Consider the following 18,822-nt stretch of genomic DNA (forward strand, 5'->3'; position numbering starts at 1 on the left):
GAGTAACCAAAATAGAGATCCCAACAAGATGAACAGATATCTAAATTCAGTCACAAAAACCATTAACAATATAGATCAAGATCAAATGGCTCAGTTCAACGGTCACCCAAACTCATTTTTGGCCCCCCAAAATATGGGGGCGTAGGTCTCCTGGTAAGACAATACCAAAGTGCCTGTTGCCAGTTTAAAAGAATCAAAGAATTCATATTTTTAACATAGTCAAGCCATTAAGTGCCTTTTCTTTAACTATTCAAAATTTGAAACCGCCAAAACAATCCTGGGTCCTTGGTATAAAGTTGCAGTTATTGATCAAAGTAGGTTGAATCTTGAGTTGAAGATCACGATATCTCTTCTTAAGTAGACCTACTAGTTGGTAGAGCTGCCCTCAAAGCAGGTTCTAGGCCCCTAACTAACTGTAACATGCAAGGACTGGTGACACGGGCCCATCGTCAATTCTTCTCAGTTGGTCTTGGTTGTTGGCGATTTGTCCTCGAGGTAGGGGTAGTAGATCTAAGAATCTTATTCAGGGTTTAAGGTTTTAATAGTTCAATATCTGGTTCAAGTTCAGTTTAAAATTTGGGTTGGGACTGGGATTTAGTGCTATTTTTAAAGCTAGGACTATTTTTTTTTGTGCGACAACTCTTATGAAGGCCCCATGGGTCAAATAGAATGACAGCCCAAATGTTGTCTGAAGGCGTCCCAACTCAAGGAAGGGCGGCCTGGAAAATGCTTCTACAAGCGACCAACTCCACTAGGCAGCTGTGGGGGAGGGGGAAACCCTTCTCTACCCTGAACTATTGTTACGCATATTTCTTCTCAAAATTTCATGGTCCATCTGAATTGAATAGGTAGATAGATAAATTTGTGCATCAATTAGACTTCCATGTTTGAGAGCGGATCTCTGTACAGTAATAAGATTGTTCCATTGTGATTTATGAGTTTGTGTTGAAAAATAATCTCTTTGCAAAGTGAAAATAAGATTGCGTACATTATGATCCTCCACATACTCTTTATAGTCCGCATGTTAAGGTACTTGCATGGATAAAACATACCCATTTAGGGGAAAACTTATTTATAGTCCACATGTTGAGGTGCTCACCTGGATAAAACATACCCAGTCAGGGGAAAACTTATTTAGAAAGTTTTGTGGCTTTAAGTCTGAAACAAATTTACCAATTCACATAAAACCTTGCCCAGAAATAGTGGGGGAATTAGATAATTTTGTTTGCTACTTGGACCAAATTTAAAGGTCAGTATTTCTCAATCTAGGAAAGTTGTACTTCTTGACTTATGTGGGTTTAAAAGGACCATACATTTGTAGGAGTTGGGTTAATAAATTGGGTCTTTTGTTGGTTAATTACAAAATCACCCTGAGATCTTCAATTATAATGACACAAGCAACCCTCCTCAGCACCCCACATGTCCACCGTACAGAGTGCTTAGGGTCACTTGAGTGAGTTTTGTTTCGGATACTTTAAAGCAAAGCCATCATATTAAAATACATGGTGGGGGGGGGGTGTTTACAGATAATTGGATTTAATAAATCACTCCAATACTTGAGAAGATGATAATTCCATCCTCCCATGGCTCATCATACAATTCTCTCATAGCCGAATTACTATCTCTACTCTACATGCATCTATTATTTATTTTTATTTTTTGGTAGGAATATGCATCTATTCCAACCACATGTTTTGCACTCGTGACATCATCCACATCAGTAACAACTTTTTTTTTTTTTTTTTTTTTTCTTTTTTGTAAAAGAACATCAATACCAGCTTTTTTTCTTTTGGGTAGAACATCAATAACAACTTGAGTACACAACATTTAGGCAGAACAATATGATCTTGCGATATCTTAAGCAAGATTTTGACGTTTATATAATAAAATAGTGTTTTTTTAACCTATGGTGAAGAAAGAATCTTTTAATTTATGTGCTTTGGTGGTTAGAGTGGACTCTTGAAATAATATTAAGGGAGCTTTGGAGTTTGAACTTCACACAATAAGGTTAAGAGGAAATAATGACATCCCAATAGTTAGTTTCTATTCACCAATGGTGAAAAAGATGAACTTTTGCCTCACATAACAAGGTCATGGACCCACATTTCCTTCACGCATAATGAATTTCTTCATCCTATCACTTTTGAAATTTAGATAAGATTCCTATACGTGTGTGAAGGCATTTCAAACCTTCATACAATTGGGAAGAGTAATTATGAGATAACAGTGGTGGGAAAACATCTACTGTGGATAAAGAAAAACTTTTTCACTTCATACAATCGGGAAGAGTAATTATGATCTATCACAGTGGTGGAAAAACATCCGTCATGGGTAAAGGAAAACTTTTTCACTCTTCAATTGTCATATTTGAAACTTATAATTGTCTACTTCAATGTCCTGATGTATAATAGTGATCATCAATTGAAAGCATACTTAGAAATCAAAAGACAAGTTGGAAAAAAGAAAAAAAAAAAAAGAAATGAAAGTATGATTGATAGCCGAAGTAAACTTGGAAGAGAAATTTGAGGAAAAGAAAAGTAGGCAATCAATCAAATACGGGTGGTAATCAGAGATTACTTGCGAAAAAAAGAAGAAACCTAATCTCATTTGTCAAACCCAATTAAAGTAAACGAAAGAATCATTAGTGAGGTTTTGAGACCGTTATGCGTGGACCAATCTGGTGATGCCGTCTTAGAAACAGTAATAATGAAATTAAGTTTTTTAAAGTTTAGCCCAATGTATGTTTCACATTTGAGTTATTATAGATAGCTAGAAAACTATGGTCATGGCTTCTGTTGTAAAGTAACAACAATATTAATTACTAAATTAAAAATGTAATTAGATTAATTAAGTATGAGAACAATGATTCTGTTTGTTGCCAATGAAAGGTAAGTCTTAACTGAATTAAGGAGAGAGAAAAAAAAAAAAAAAGAATCTTTAAGAAAGAAGGAGGGAGAGAGGGAGAGCAAAAGTCACCTTAACCACTCCCACCCACTTTAAGCTATGAGTGTTGTCCAAAGAGATACCAACTGCTCCCGTGTCTGATGCCACACATGTCAGCTCATTTACTAGATCACGTGATCATTTGGCCACATGTCAAGCCAAGTGTTCTTGTTGTGAAAATGATCCTCTCGATCTTATCACTAAGTTGCCCTTTCCGCGTGAGAATTGGGACAATTGATCGATTGCTCTGATATCAGAGATACGAATACTAAGAGAGCTCAAAATCATATATCATTGATTTGCTTCCTCTAATTGACTCATGATCATTGATCATATGGGGTTCACCTACATGATTAATTTAGTATTAATGTATATTATTTTTGTTAATCTATCTGATTTTAGGGTTTAAACCTAAGGAGAAACCCGATTACATGCAGTACTAGCTTATATTATAAGCATATAGGATTGTAGCCATCTTCAGAATCTAAGGCTAATATAGGCCGCTTAGAGATTCATCTTCTAGAATCAATTCATGAAGTGGGCCCCATTTTTCATAACGATTCAATCCAATGCAATCCGTATCACCTTTATAGAGTGGTCCACCTCCTCCTCCTCTTTCCCTCTATGGCCGATCTCTGAATCATGACTAATTATGTGAGGAAAGTTAAACAATTTCAAGGGGAGGTCAAGGACCCCACGCGCTTGTCTACTCTTCTCTTATTTTTTTCAAGCTAATGTACCTCGCGATCTACCCCATTATGATATCTCAATTAAGCTTTAGCTGTCGGATTCTCAAGGCATTTGAGATGATTAGACAAAACCCCAAAAGACTTATTTCTTCAAAGAAATGGCCCATCCTAAATGGTCAAAGTTGATGGAGTTAGTCAGCTGATTCGACGGTTTACATTGATTAGTGATACTACATAGTGAAGTAGCAGAAAGGAAGGTAGGTAGGTAGGTAGGTAGGTAAGAGAAGGACTTTAGAGAAGGGATCCTAGGGGATGTAGCATATAGGGTTTAGGGTTTTTGTTGAGACCCATAATGTAATACCGTCCTTTCTTAACTCAATTGTGTTGGGGGATGGGTCCCACTTTCCAATTTTTAGGTCATAGGGTAGTCAAATAGTCAAATACATGATTACATAAATGGGGTCTTTTGGGTTTGGTTATAAAGTAGACAAGTAGGTGGAATTGTGGGATCCATTGTAAGAGAGAGAGAGAGAGAGAGAGAGAGAGAGAGAGATTAATTTAGCAGAGCAATTAGATGGAAACTTACATCAAGTAGGGTCTAGAGGGATATTACTATTACTACTACTAATACTTTACTAGTAGTCTTGTAATTATGAAGAAAAAAAGGGTTTAATATTAATGGGAAGAAACCTAAACCACATGTTTTAGTTGAAGGGGGGCACGTGATTCACAGCTTATGGTAGCGTATATGTTACAATTAATTAATTAAATTGTAGATTATGAGGAAGAATTAAGTTGGAAAATGGGACCCATTGTGTTTTGTATCTACTTTTAATAATTATTATTATTATTTTTTTTGTGGGGGAAGGGGAAAAATCCTTTTAATTAATTCTCACTTTTCACATTTTCCCTTTTAGTATTAGTCTAAAGAGTCTATACCAAATGGTAGTACGATTGGCTGGCCCATTTGGACCAACCAAGTTATGGGTTAGAGAGTGATATATTGATAAAGGGAATACTTTTTGGTAAGAGACAGAGGACTTTTTGAGGCACTTTATAGGGAAAGGAGGACAGGTAATGCCTTAATTTAGGGTGGAAGAGGAGGGACCATAAAATATTGCAGCACGTGATGGAACAGTAGCCATGGTTTTAGGTAGAGTTGTCAATTTTGAGCTCGCATTGATAGGTTCAACCAAGCTCGACTCGCTTAAGGCCTAACCTGAATCGGCCTGATTCAGGCTACTAACCCATTGGGTATCCGATCTACCCGACTTGTTTAAGAAGCCCATTTGAACCAGCCATTTAGTTCGATCGACCCGATCCCTTTAAAACTGTCTAAATACCTATTTTACCACTACTAATATAAAATAATAGTAAAGATTTTATAATAAAAAAATCTACGATAGATGATGTTAAACATGATATTACATCTAACATTGTAATAAAATAAAATAGGGTCTTTTGAGATGTTTTAATAGAGAATGAATGAAGGGCAGACAATTCTTGTAGAGAACAATCACTTTGATACTTGTCATAATCTCTCTTTTTCTTCTATTTTTTTTTTTTGTAAGAAACAACAATTATCTCATTTATGATTAACTATGGAGAGTTTTTGGGTGACATTTACTATGTTCAAATGGAAGATTTTTCGACATTTAATCCACTTAAAAAAAGATTTTAGGGAAAGCCCGTTTAGACTTAAGTAGGTCTGTAACCCGTTTAAGGTAGCCCGATTAAAGCCCCAACATCAATTGCCTGATTACAAATCGTACCATGCCTCTTAAACCTAGACCCGTTTAAGTAAACATGCATTCATGGTGTAAGGGTTTCACACCACCAGGCCCGGTTAGGCCAGACCGATTGACACCTTTAGTTTTAGGTATCAACATTGGATTGATATGTATTGCATTTGTATTTTAGTATTGGTTATATTGGTATCGGATATATACGTATTGCCTTTAAAGATACTGATATTGTATCATATTTTGATAATTTCATCTTTTGTTAGTACTTATTTGCACTGGAGCAATGGTATTAATATTGTATTGGTAACCAATATCAATACGATTAATCTAATAATTGATATTGATACCTAAAACCCTGATAGGAGTGAATGGTATTTATGGGTGCGGGATGGGAGATTCAACCAATGAGGAGCATTGAACACAATTCGTCATGTCAATAGGGGCGGATAGGAGAGAATGTCAAGAGGAACTGGCAATTCTATCAACGAGGAGCGTCGAACACAATATGATTAAATGAAGGAAGTAGTGAAGTCAATAAGAGAAGTGTCTTTTTCTCATTTTTTATCTTAACATTTAGAACAGACAATTTTATCAATATCCTATTGAACTTATTTAAGTGTACCTCAAGTTTTGCTTCCTTTTACATTAAAAAATGGGAGAGGGATAGGTATGCTGCCGATATCAAGTATGCTAGCGGATAGCACCAATAGGAACACATGGTGGAGTATCATTCAAGAAGGATATGGAGGTCATTTCAAAAAAAGGGAAAAGAGAGATAGACACAATGAGTGCTAGCATACTTGATATCGGCGGCATACCCAATCTTTTCCCTTAAAAAATAGTTAACTTGTCACTAACTTGGAATAGTACCTGTCGTCTAGTTTTTCTCAAACTTCCTTTGGATCCGCCAACTTGATGACCTCAAGAAAAATGTTACTCGTAAGATACAATGGAATTGTGTTGATCGCTAAGATTCCTTAATATTTTCCGTATTTTTTGAATTATTCTTGAGAGCGTTAATTTCACCTTCTACATAAGGATATTCTTCACTTTCTATTGCCACAAAGTGAAATCATTATAGTCATTACAACATTCTATGGAGAAGTTTCAACCCTTCACCGCTATCTGATTTACCTGATTAATGGCTTACATGTCTTCCAATAACCTCAAAGTATATGAGTTTCGTTAATTTTGCATGATCTACACCAATGGAACAGAATCCTTATCCATCCCTTCCACTGAGACCGGAACACCAAAAAATTTTAAGAACATCTAATCTCCGAATCCCATCCTCTATACAAAATCATATTTTTCATGCAAACCCCAAACCCGTATGAAACTGACTTAGAAGCCCTTCCCCCATTTTTTTCCACATCGTAGATCTCGCGACTTTCTATAATCCATGTATGAATACACCCATTTTCGCTTGATCTCCCTCAACTGGTTCAATACCCTCTTTGTTTTTGGTAGAAGGTTCGATACCCTCTAATTCACCTTTTTTTTAGTAAGAATACTGTGTGTGACTTTCATTAATTCTTCATTTATTATACCTAGGGCTACCAACCCTTCTTTAATTTCTTTCCGAATTTCTTCCTGGCATGAATAGAAAGATTCATCTTGTACCATGTTCACATAAAACTAATCAAATTAAGCACAATGAAATTTGTTTCTTTCTGTACCACACATTCTTAGGGTCCATTTGATTTTGTTTCTAGAAATGTGTTTTTCTGTGTTCAGAAACGGAAAAACTCCTCGAAAACTATTTGATTTTTTTGTTTCATTTCATTTTTTTTTGGAAACAGAAATAAAAAATTATGTCTATTTATGTGTTTAGAAGCATGAATGGAAAAACAAGGTAGACTTGTTTTTTCTGTTTCTAGACGCAGAAATAGTAGAAACAAAATGAAACGGCCCCTCAGATCTTCACACATTATCTACGATAATCTGTCGAATCTCATTAATGCACAATAATGAGGAATAAATCAAACAAATAATCGCATATAGCATAAGGAATTTAACGTGGTTTGACATGAATGCCTACATTCACTTGAGAGAACCAAAGATTTTTCACTAATCTAAAATATTCTTTGCAGTACTCTTTGCCTCACAATATAATCTCTCATTGTTTAAGTTAAACCCTAATTCTCACATAATTACATTTTTACTTGTACATGTTGTAGAAACGAAATCCTAAAAAGATACAGAAGGTAATGGAAAAACAAGAACAAACAATGCACACATGTTTACGAGGTTTGGCAAGATTGCCTACGCCCTCGGTGAGATGAGATTCTGCTTTACTATCAATGGAGAATAGGGTTACAGTGCTCGTCCTCACACCTTTCAGAATTGCTTATAGAGAAAATAAATCTCGTTACAAATATATATTGAAAAAAACCGAATACCGAAAAATATAAAACTGTCCTCAAATAAAAAATTCGAGCCTCCTGCCCCTTTACAACCTTCACAATCCGCTTATCAGTAAGCAGAACCACCGTTCTGTTGGAGGGCTTACACCAATATTTCATGGATCAAACTACAACGAAATATAAGGCATCATACATTAACACATGTAATGAAGTGAAAACCAACCTAATTACAAATACAAATCCAATAATAATTATGTGAATTTAAAAAATACAAGATACATTGAACCTTAACATCACATGGAGAAGATAGAGAAAAAGAGAGGTCTGGTTGAACCAGGTTGACCTTCTGCTTTCTGATTATTCAAATTATTCTGTGTTCTAATCTTGATTGGGAGTCGGTGGTTAAGAGGGTTATCATGTCAACAGATGAATGTTAATTCTTCTTTTAAGGAATGTGTCTATGAAACTACCCAATACCACTCAATTCAACTTTTCCAGGATAGTAAATTGGTAAGTAATCACTTGCTACAAACACCAATTTCAAATTTTAAATGAAAAAGGAATCAATCAAGGCTTCTAGAAATTCAAGGAAACATCTTCTTCGCCTTTCATGAGAAAAGTCAGGTCCTTCCTTTCTTTTCCAACAGACAAACACATAATAATTCAAATGTTGACCTTCAGATTCGAATCCACAAATCTGATGGCTTTAAAGCAGCCCATGTTTCAAATGCTTTATGGCCTTTAGGTAATCTTGAACTATCAAATGTGGGCTTTATATGGAGTAGGATAGTGGAATAGGATTTGTATCAACCCAAATCAAAGTGGTTGGGATAAAGCTTTGTGAGTTAAATGAGTTTGATATTTGATGTTTCAGCTTCAGCCTTCAAGCCTTCAACTATGGATGAACTGTGAAAAGCTATCAATTCACACTTGCAATTTCTTAGATAGGGCCCATGTTTTGGTTGGATCTGGCCCACTAAACATCTGACAATTGTCCACTTTTTGAGCTTATGGTATATGAATAAGACATAAGACAGCTCCCTTTCCCTTTTTTCAATTTTTTCTTTTCATATTACAGAAACTTGTTTAAAGATGAATTTTTTTCCTATTTTTGTTTCTCGTATTGCTTCTAAATTTAGTTTCCTTTCTTCCTTTCTGGTTCTTATGAATAGACTGTAGTGGGAATGGGGCAAAAACATCCTCTGCAGTGAGTGCAGTGATGCAGTGATCATTGGATGGTTGAGACTCGAGAGGACCTCGGGGCGTGTGTTCGGATGCTCTCAGCCATCCGATGCTCACTACATCACTGCACTCACTGTAGAAAATAATCACTCGGGAATGGGATAGGTCAGTTTGAAAATTACAAGTTCCTTCCAACAACAAAAATGGAAATAAGCAGACAAGGAGATTAGTAGCTTAAAAAATCAGTATTAGGATATGGTAATGGATAAGCCTTGTGTTGGCATCTTATTACCTAATTTCCCAAAACATACACCACAGTGAACCGGTTTTTGTGAATTGTTTTCGATAAATTAAGCAATGTCAACCTTAAATTCATAAAATAAATAGAAGGATTATGCATGTCCAACTTAATTGTGAACAAAATTACCCTAGTTTGCTTGTACATGCACTAAATACAATACACTAAAATTTACGAAAGGGTTCTCCACGATGCCATTGTTGGGGGAGGGGAAGGAGGAATCTGAGAATCTCCCATGTTACACTAATGGTGGCACAAAGAATGATATCATTCAGGTGTGACTCTGCAGGAAACTTTTTCTCTTAAATTATTAGAAGAGTTCATTTTAAGGATTTAATCCTAAAATGTATGTGAATTGAAACTCAATTATTCTTGTTATGTCTTTCTCTTAAACATGATTCAATAGTTCTAAGTTGGGTATTGTAGATAATACTTGCAAATATTAATATTCATCATCTCTTGTTACCATTAACTTTTTCTTTCCGATCACAAAAGCATACTATTAATAAAGGAGGACAACGCTGCCAGACTACATAGCTTATGCTAGCACCTCATCCCTCCTATGAAATGATATATTTGCTATTTTATGTGAGAGGGTATTGAAACATAAGGAAGCGCTAATATACACTGCACAACTGGACAGGAATCCCAATATTTGTTGATGAATATGATATTTCTGGTATAACACATTAAAAAAATATTTTTAGACAAAAATAGGGTGTAAGATTGGAAAACGAGTGTAGATTGCTCGAAAGTTCTAGGGTCTCAGTTGAATTTTTCAACCATCAAGCTAGGCAAGAATCGGGATTTCCATGCTCAGGCCGAGTCAGGCCTAGGTTGAGGACTTGGGTGAGCATACCTGACCTTGCCCTATATACATATGTAAAATTATGTATTATGTATTATATATGTATAGCTGTATGCAAGATAACATTCATGGATTAAGTATCATAATTTACATTTAATATATGTCAAATATGGTGTTAAAGGTCTGCTATTTTTCCTAACGTATAAGGCATGCATTTTGCCCCGAGAACAGATGATATATTCATTCCAACCATTAGATAGAGATGAAATGGTCTAGAATAACCACATGTTAAATTCTAAAATCTAATTCAGTCAAATACCTCCGCTTGTATTTGACATACATCATGTTTATGTCTATGGTGTGTACCAATACTAGGGCAATACCATGGACGATCCCAACTCTCAGTGGGTTTAGGTTAAAAGAACCATAAAAATGAATTGTTCAAATTTTTGTCACATTCTATTGTTACAAATTATGGTTAACTACCTATTATTATTTATATTTAAAAAAAGGGATTGGGATAGGTATGCTGTTGGGTTATGGTAAGCTAGCGAAAAACACCAATGAGGGCACATGATGGGGTATCATTCAAGAAGGATATGAGGATCATTTCAAAAAGGGGAAGAGAGAGATAGACATAGTGGTGCTACCATACGGTATGCCGACAACATACCCGATCTCAAACCTGGTCGGGCCTAGGCTAAGCCCTGGGAAACCCTGACCCAACCTGGCTCGGTTACACCCTTAAGATAAAAAAATGCTTTAAACAGTTAGGCTGCGTTTGGTAGTCATACAGAAAAACATTTCTGAAGTTTTTTAGTTCTACGGAGACAAAAAAGATGAATAAAGCGTTTGGTGTCAACTTGGGCTGCATTTGGTAGTCATTCAGTTCTAGAAACGACGTTTTGTGTCAAAAACAGAAATTTCAGTTTCTATGTCATAATGCTGTTTTAAAACAAAAAAAATGTTGTTTGGTGAACATACTTTAGGAACAATTACCCTATATTTTATTTTTTATTTTTTGGTATTTGGAATGAAATCGAATGACAGAATAAGGTTTGTTGTTCCATCATTTTTCGTTTCTTGTGTGTTTTTTTTCCCCTTTTCGTTATTAAAAAAAAAAAAAACACCAACTTGGCACCAAATGCTTTATTTTGTTTTTTTGTTCCCATAGAACGGAAAAATGTCAGAAACATTTTTCTGGATGACTACCAAAAGCAGTCTTGGTGTTTTTCAGTTTTTTTGGAATGAAAAAAAAAAAACCGCTAGAAACGCAAAATGATGGAATGACGAAACCTTATTCCATCATTTTGGTTTCATTCCAAATACAAAAAAAGATGATAGAACGACGAAATCTTATTCTATCATTTTGGTTTCGTTCCAAATACAAAAAAAAGTGAACAATTAGGGTTTTTTTTTTTTTATGTTATTTTGATACAAAAACTGAAAATTCAGTTTTTAATATAAAATGTCGTTTTTGGAATTGAATGAGTACCAACCTTAGCATAGGCAAAGGGAAGTATCTAAAGTAGTTAGAACCATGAGGGAGGTTTTAGATGTAATTTACTCTTACAGGAGGAAAAGGTACATTCCCCAGCTTCCCCTTAAGTAAATATAGTGTATTAGTCACACACATACTGAAACCATAAAAGTTCACCCCAACATGCTAACACAGATGAGGGGAAAAGGAGGGCAAGGCAGTTAAAAATACCTTCTTTCACTCTTTTCTCCTCTCAATATGAGAGGCTTCAAAAATTCAAAGAGTATTAATGGTAAGTTGTTGACTTGTGGTGGGAAGAAGAACAAGAGAATTGAAAAAGGTGACTTAGGGAGCATTGAATGGGGAGAAGATTCTCGTAGAAAGGGAGTGTGTGTCGTCCTATACTAATCATTATATCTCTTACCATACGAGTGAAAACTGAAAAAAGCTTTCACTCCCTATAGAGAGAGGGAGAGAGCGCAACAGTCCCTCACCACTCACCAGTCACCTCCCTCGTCTCCCTCCTCTCTTCTTCATAGTTGGTGAGCAGTCAGCATTACCAAAGCCCTGCCGACAGGAAATCCTGTCTCTACCAATGAGTGGGAATAATCCTTAGAATTACAAAGGTAAATAATAATAATAATAATAATAATAACATGTACTCATCCATTCATTGTACCTCTACTCAGCTCACACACTCTTCACCAAAAGTGAGAGAACCATTTCATTTTTCACTTTTTTACCCCACACTACCAGTTTGTTATATTTTTGTTCATTCACTTTTTACTGTTTTTGTGAGTGGGTGAGAGAATCTGGAATCCATCAAAGCAAGCAGAGAGAGAGAGAGAGAGAGAGAGAGAGAGTTTTAAAAGGGGAAAAAAAAGCAGATTTCTTGGGTTCCTATCATAAGAGGAAATGATGGACATGGTCTGTTCAAAAATCAAAATGGGTTACTGTTAAAACATGTAAGAAAGAGGACAAGAGATTTCAGCAAAAAAAAAAAAAATGAGGATAAGAGTTTCCAAAATTGGAAAAAAATGCTTTACCATTGCAAATTAGATGATGAACAGCCCATATGATATGCTGGCATTGAGTGTCATTCCCCATCTTTGTAAGTTGTGTCCATAAATGTTTACCAAAAAAACGAAAAAAGTTAGTGTCCATAAATTTCTCTTTATTTGTCACTTATTGCACATCTGGGTCATCTCTGGAATTAATAAAAAACATTGCATATCCAACTGGAATTAATAAAAAACAATGCATACCCAACTGCCCATCTTTTTGAATTACCATTTACCCAAACTTGACCAAAAGAAAGAACAGAAAATCAAATTGCCCAATTGGGTAAGTCTGTTTTTTTTCTAATGAAGTGTGCAATGTGTTCAGACTTACTGTTCACGTGTGCCTGTAAAATTATTGAAAACATATGAAGTGATCATGGATTTTATAAGCACAGCACCACCACCATCACCATCACCAGCAGCTGCAGCTAAGTTATGGTTCTTAAGACTCCAACTGCCATGAACCTGCAAATCAGTTGAGGTTTGTTGCAGAATCGCTATCAGGCATCTTTGCTGTTGCCCAGTGCCTAGTGCCTGGTGCCGACAGACTTGTTTGGTTCGGGTCCTCTCAAGACCTTTTAAAAATGATGACCATCTTCATGGACGACACTACTATCCCAATTTTTAATCTTTGAGATCAAAAGTTGAAACTTGAAAGCGGCCCCCCAAGCCTACTAGCCTAAGGCTAAGCTAACGAGTCTTATTATGTTTAAAAGACAAGTCACCCAAAGATGATGGGATAGGACGACACCCTGAGTTCCACTTTTCTTTGACCATGACACACAAAGCTAGAGAGATGGACTTCCACTGCCTTCATGGTGGGGGGCTCCACTCCCTTAATGTAGATACCTCAGCAGAGATATGGATGACAGAGAACACTTCATTGTGCTCCTTCAGCTACAAAGATCTGCTCTCGTATCGTTCCAAGGTTGACCACAAAGTGACCAAATCGGTTTGCCATCCACCCAACCAGCTGAAGCAACTTCCCTTGAAAAAACAGAGTCTCTTTAAGACTTCCACATTTCCAAATCAAGAGCGTTCTACTGCCCCCTTTTGCAACTTCCCCCCCTTTTTCAAGCTTACTCAACAATTTCCATAAAACAATCTGTCTCTCATGTTGCCTTCTCCAGTCTTCCATTATCTTTGTCACTTGATTCTGTCATCAAAAAGCTTCAATATATATAAAAAAATATATTTTTTATACCTCCTTTCAGCAGTATCAAACAGGTAATCATTCTCCAGTGTTATAGAGCAGAAATTTCCATTATATTCCAGTCATAAACAGAGAACCCACAAAGGTTATTCATTACCCAAGAATATCCCACTTATCATAGTTATCACAATTTACAAATTCAAGGAATAAAATTTGAAATATGAAAATTTCTGAGGAGCTTGGATTTTGGATCTGTAGACAGCTGTGAATGGATCATTGCCAAAAATGGTAACACTAGCAGTAACCTTTCCTGGTGAGGAAGCTCACTAGATCTTTGAGGAGATACTGTGGTCCACGAAAGTACTGTTGTTGGTCATTGGTACTAAACCTGAACATGAGAGCACATCCCTTACTTATTTTGAGTTAGAAAACAAGACCCTTCTCTACTTAATAAGGAATGACAGGAATAAAAAACAAGAATTCCTCAGATAAAAAAGATGAATATGGGTGGCACTTTGATAATCTGATTAACCATTCTTCACATGGTTCTGAATTCACCATAAATTTATCTGAAACAGTACGGATATGATCAGTTGTTCTATTACATAATGGTTTCTTGGTAAGTAGGATGATCATGTGAAAGTCAGGTGACAGTCTCAGTGAGGAACAGAAGAATGATGTTTCACATAAATTTCTGGAGTACAACAGAAGTAGGTGGCGAATCTCTTCGATAAATCTGCAAAACCTTCAAACTGAAACCTGTGACTCAGTGAAACCAAGATAATTCGGAGTTAGATCCCCATTCCCCACCCATCTCCAACATTTCATTTCCAAATACAAAATCACATTCCTGAGATGTCATTACCCTGGAAACAACAAAATGGAAAATGCCTTTGGGCTAAAATCCTTAGTATTACAGGGAAATATCTCAATAATTGCATGAGAGGATTGATTTAAAGGACTAAAGTTAATACCGAGATTTGTAAGATCCTCAAGAAAGAAGGGAAGGTGGGGTGGGATGGGATATATTGAAGCCTCAAAAGCTCCAGAACAGTCTACAAAAGGCCTTCTTTCTGCAATATATGGTCTCCGCAAACATATCTCACTGGTCAAGCCAAGGTTCAGTCTCAAAATGATTCTTAGCCCATCCAAAAGCTTCTAAGGAACTTGTGAAGCATCTGTTAACACTCAAGCTCTATATGAATCAAGTATTTCTTCACGTCGAAGAGAAACTGCTAATACTTAACATTGACAAGATCAATAAATATTTGATTAACACTGCTTGTTAGGTACTGAAAACTCAGTAAAAATGAATGATCATATTGGGCCACAATTTCAGAACGTCAATTAGAAAGAGAGAAAAAACCTCCTCTGCATAAATATTATTTATCTCAAATTACTCTAGGAACCAAAATGTTACAACATTCTTCCTGTTCTGTTCCTCCACAACTCTATCTTATAAACAAGGAGAGTTTCTTTTTTTCTTTTTTCTTTTTCCTGCAAACCCATTAACCCCAAAACCATGCTAGGGCAGGAGATAGTAGATTCATTTGAATCATGAGGCTGTTTATAGCAGTGATAATACATAATTCAATTTCTTCCCCCCTCCCTCCACCCCTACTGCCTCAAAATCTTCTATCTGAATAGTAAGTAAACCACGAAGAGAAAAGACTAGTTGGAAAGAATTCAATAAATCCTACAATCCAGAATTCTACAAAGTAAAACAAAAATGTTACACCGAGGATGGATCAACAAAAACCTCATTGAGCACATCATCCTCACCATTTGCCAAAGCGAACAGCTCTGCATCCTTGTCCTCCTCATTGGAAAAATCTCTCCTTTCAAGCTTGGAATGGGCTGCAATGAATATCATCTTCTGAGCCCTCTCCATGCCTGCTCTTGAGTGGCTATGGGAGCACACCCACCTCAAGAATGACCAGTTGCACTTGAAACCACAAGAGGTCGCATGGAGAAAAATAAGCCTCACTGCAACTTTTCCCAGTGACTTGAATTCGCTGAGACATGTTTCCCACACCAATCTACTGCTCTGTGGGTTTGCAATTTTCATCTTTCCTGTCATGGGGTCTCGCTGCTTAACCTGGACAGCTTGTGCATACAACGGATCCAGCCCTTCTGACCTCCACTTCATGAGCTCCATCAGAGCAATATGGGCCTCCTCCCTGGATACTAACCTGGTTATGAGCTTGTCCACATCCTTCTCCTGCTCAGGTGTCAAGTACTTGAAGGGTGGAAGGTACTTTCCACTAGCATCCCTTATCAAGTAGAGCGGGTCAAGTATGAAGGCAGCTGACCAAGCTGGATGGTAGTTCTTCTTGAACCTCTTTTCAATAACCTTCTCTACAGGTTCTTCTGTAATGTTAAATTTATTACACCATTCCTTCACTTTTGTTCTTAGCACCTCCCAAAGTGGGAGACATTGTCCGACCAACGGCCTCTCTGCCTCAATCTCCTGAGCCATCCCTCTGATAAGCTTCACTAGGGAGTGAACTGCCTCTAAATTAGTCCAAAACCCAATGTCTCCAACCATCTCGGCAACCTCCCTCGCAACTGGGTCTTCCACACAAGCAACCTTGTACGAGTCATCCGATACAACTAGCTGAAGTACCCGGGCAGAGCTCAGAATGTCCTCCAACATGGCATACACAGAAACAAAGTTCTTAATGTTCTCAAACTCGGGCGGAGGCACATGAAGCAACCCAGCATGTTCAAGTTCTTGCAATTGGTACTTCTGGAAGCTCTTCCGAACTTGGGACTCGGAGTTGAAGAAATTAGCAAGTTTCACACAATTCACAGTAACGGTTTTGAAGAGTGGAAGATCTCTGCTAAAATCCTTGATAAGGCTAATAAACCCCTGAAGCTGACAAGAGAGATTAACCATCCAATGGTTTTGATTCTCCAAATTTCTCAATGCCTTGGCCTTAAACTTGTCAGCAACGATCCCCACACAGCGTTGCACAACACTCCCACATATGCCGGACATCGTCTCCCACAGAATCTCCTCTGCATGCTTTGACGGAACAGGGCCATTCGGGAGCACCGCTTTTCGATACACGCTGGTTCCATTGGGGAGGTTAACCGTCAAATTCACCAAGTTATCTCCACCATCAAAGCCTGAATGCTTAGGTTTCCAACCATCCGAGGCAACTTGGAAGAACATCGCATCCCTAATCCTCGCTTCCGACTCGGTTTTTGCTTCTTCGAACTTGGCATCCAACCTGGAACCCACAAACTCCTTACGAGAGATTGCAGGAAGACCCACCTGATTAAGGAATGCTCGGAACTTTGGGTGCTCGAGGCTTGAGAAAGTGACAGCACCACAGGATTCATAGAGCCAGTCGGCGAGGAGGTTCAGGGCGGAGTCAATCTGGTTCTTGCTAAGTGTTGGGCATGGGGAGGTCTTGGGACTTTTAAGCTTCTTCACGCTATCTTCAAGCATAGCAAGAGCACCCAAGTCTTCCTTCCCACCCGACAACATCAAATGCTGCTGCTGAGGCTGTTGAGGTGGAGGCAAAGCTGGAGGAGCAGTCGAAGTAACAACCACTGTTGGGGAAGAGTAACCGAGGTCGGGGCACAAGCGGGAAGGATCGACCATGGCAAGTGGTGGGACCTGGTAGGAGGAAGTTGTGCCACCGCCGCCGGAGGCGGCCAAAGATAAACTGCGTTTGCGGTGGTTGGGGTGGTGGTGATGATGGTGGTGGTGAGGCGAAGAAGGAGAGGCGAGGGTAGTGATGGGAGGAGGTGAAACAGAGGAGATGGGCTTGGCAACAGAACTGAAATTAGGACAAGTACCCCTCTTGAGATGCTCTGAAGCAGTGCGAGATGGGTTCGAAGCAGAAAACACAGCATCGCAAAGCGAACACCGGAGCTTGACGGCTTTGGCGAGGCCAGTATCGGAATTATGAACGAGGATGGGTTCCAAGTGTGCCCAGTACCAAGCTCCTTTACCCTTTATGGCTTTGGTCCTTACCGTCACCAACCCCTCATAGCGCTTGTGTACTGCCTTCGCCGTGAGGTCGTCTGCGGAGACCGGAATCGAGGACTCTAACGGAGAAGTGTTGGCAGTGGCTGCCATTGTTGATAACTTGATACTTCCCAGCGGAACCCAGTGACGGTAGAAACAAATAAATAATAACGAATAGTACTAAAGGAAGGTTCAGCTCTGGTGCAAACACAGAAGAAGAAGAAGAGGAGAGAGGGGAAAAAGAAGCCAAGAACACTTTTTGTGTGGTTGTTAATCTTCTTCTTCCATCATCGTCGTCATCGTCGTCGGAACTTTGAACACTGACATCACCTGGGTGTAGACGGCGGCTCTTTCCTTGCATTTAGGAGGAAGAAGCCGCCGGCAGTGGGTGATATTCACTTCTGTGCCGGTTTCCCATGCCGGAAACCGGCGATCTGGAGAAACGCTGAGAACTTTTGGACTCTGCTGCTTGTTTTATTGCTGGGTCCTTTAGCTGTTTGTGTAGTAGTTTAGCTGCAATTGCTATGGAACCATAGAGCAGAAGAGAAGGGAAGAGAGAGAGAGAGAGAGAGAGAGAGAAGAGAAGTTGAAAAAGAAAGACTCGGGAAACTGAGTTAGAAAGAAGGGAAATAGGAGTCTCATGTTTTCCTTATTCTCATTCCCTCTCAGATATGCTGTTTTCTCTTGGAAGCCCCTCTTTTTTGTTTTTATTTCCTTTCTATTAATTGTTATTTATTTGAGGTTTTTATTCTACTCATTTTTATTTTATTTATTTGGTAATTTATTTATATTTATTTTGGGTTTTTTTTTTCTCTTCCAGCTAATTTTTCCTTTTCTCTTTCTTCCTTGTTGTTCATGTGGGTTATTCAATATTCACTGGAAGGAGTACACAAGGGTAACATGGGAATTTAATAACACAAAGTTTCTCCTCAGTCTTTGGGCAGGGTTGACCAACACAGACAACCAAATGCCCTGAAAAGTTCATCAGATGTAATGTGCAATAACGTATGGCAGATCACCTCCCTTGGCCCTTCTCCCATTTGTCTCTCTCTCTCTCTCGAGAAAGGGGAAGGGGAAGGGGAAGGGGAAGGGGACGGGGGAGGTCAGTTTGATCC

At 38.0% G+C, this 18,822-nt stretch overlaps 1 protein-coding gene across 3 annotated transcripts; it reads right to left on the reverse strand.

The window, feature by feature from the left end:
• Nucleotides 1-13,814: 13,814 nt before the first annotated feature.
• Nucleotides 13,815-18,378, reverse strand: LOC122066520. 3 transcript variants are annotated; one of them, XM_042630335.1, is made up of 2 exons: nt 15,508-18,378; nt 13,815-14,113 (listed from the first exon to the last, which is right to left on the reverse strand). In XM_042630335.1, exons 1-2 carry the CDS (start codon nt 17,816-17,818, stop codon nt 14,052-14,054), a joined length of 2,373 nt encoding a protein of 790 aa, XP_042486269.1. In that variant the 5' UTR covers nt 17,819-18,378; the 3' UTR covers nt 13,815-14,051. The 3 variants fall into 3 exon arrangements, with proteins under 3 accessions (XP_042486269.1, XP_042486268.1, XP_042486270.1); XM_042630334.1 differs by lacking the exon at nt 13,815-14,113 and adding an exon at nt 14,247-14,484; XM_042630336.1 differs by lacking the exon at nt 13,815-14,113 and having other exon boundaries at nt 15,069-18,377.
• Nucleotides 18,379-18,822: the final 444 nt, after the last annotated feature.

Source organism: Macadamia integrifolia, unplaced genomic scaffold (genome assembly GCF_013358625.1).
Source record: "Macadamia integrifolia cultivar HAES 741 unplaced genomic scaffold, SCU_Mint_v3 scaffold2433, whole genome shotgun sequence".
Taxonomy (NCBI): Eukaryota; Viridiplantae; Streptophyta; class Magnoliopsida; order Proteales; family Proteaceae; genus Macadamia; species Macadamia integrifolia.

Excerpts from the sequence above, each read along its gene's own strand:
- LOC122066520 (XM_042630334.1), bottom strand. The coding sequence starts at position 17,818 with ATGGCAGCCACTGCCAACACTTCTCCGTTAGAGTCCTCGATTCCGGTC. Across the intron at positions 14,485-15,507 it reads GCTGTTCGCTTTGGCAAATG|GTTTCAGTTTGAAGGTTTTG; the intron begins GTGAGGATGATG and ends ACTGAGTCACAG.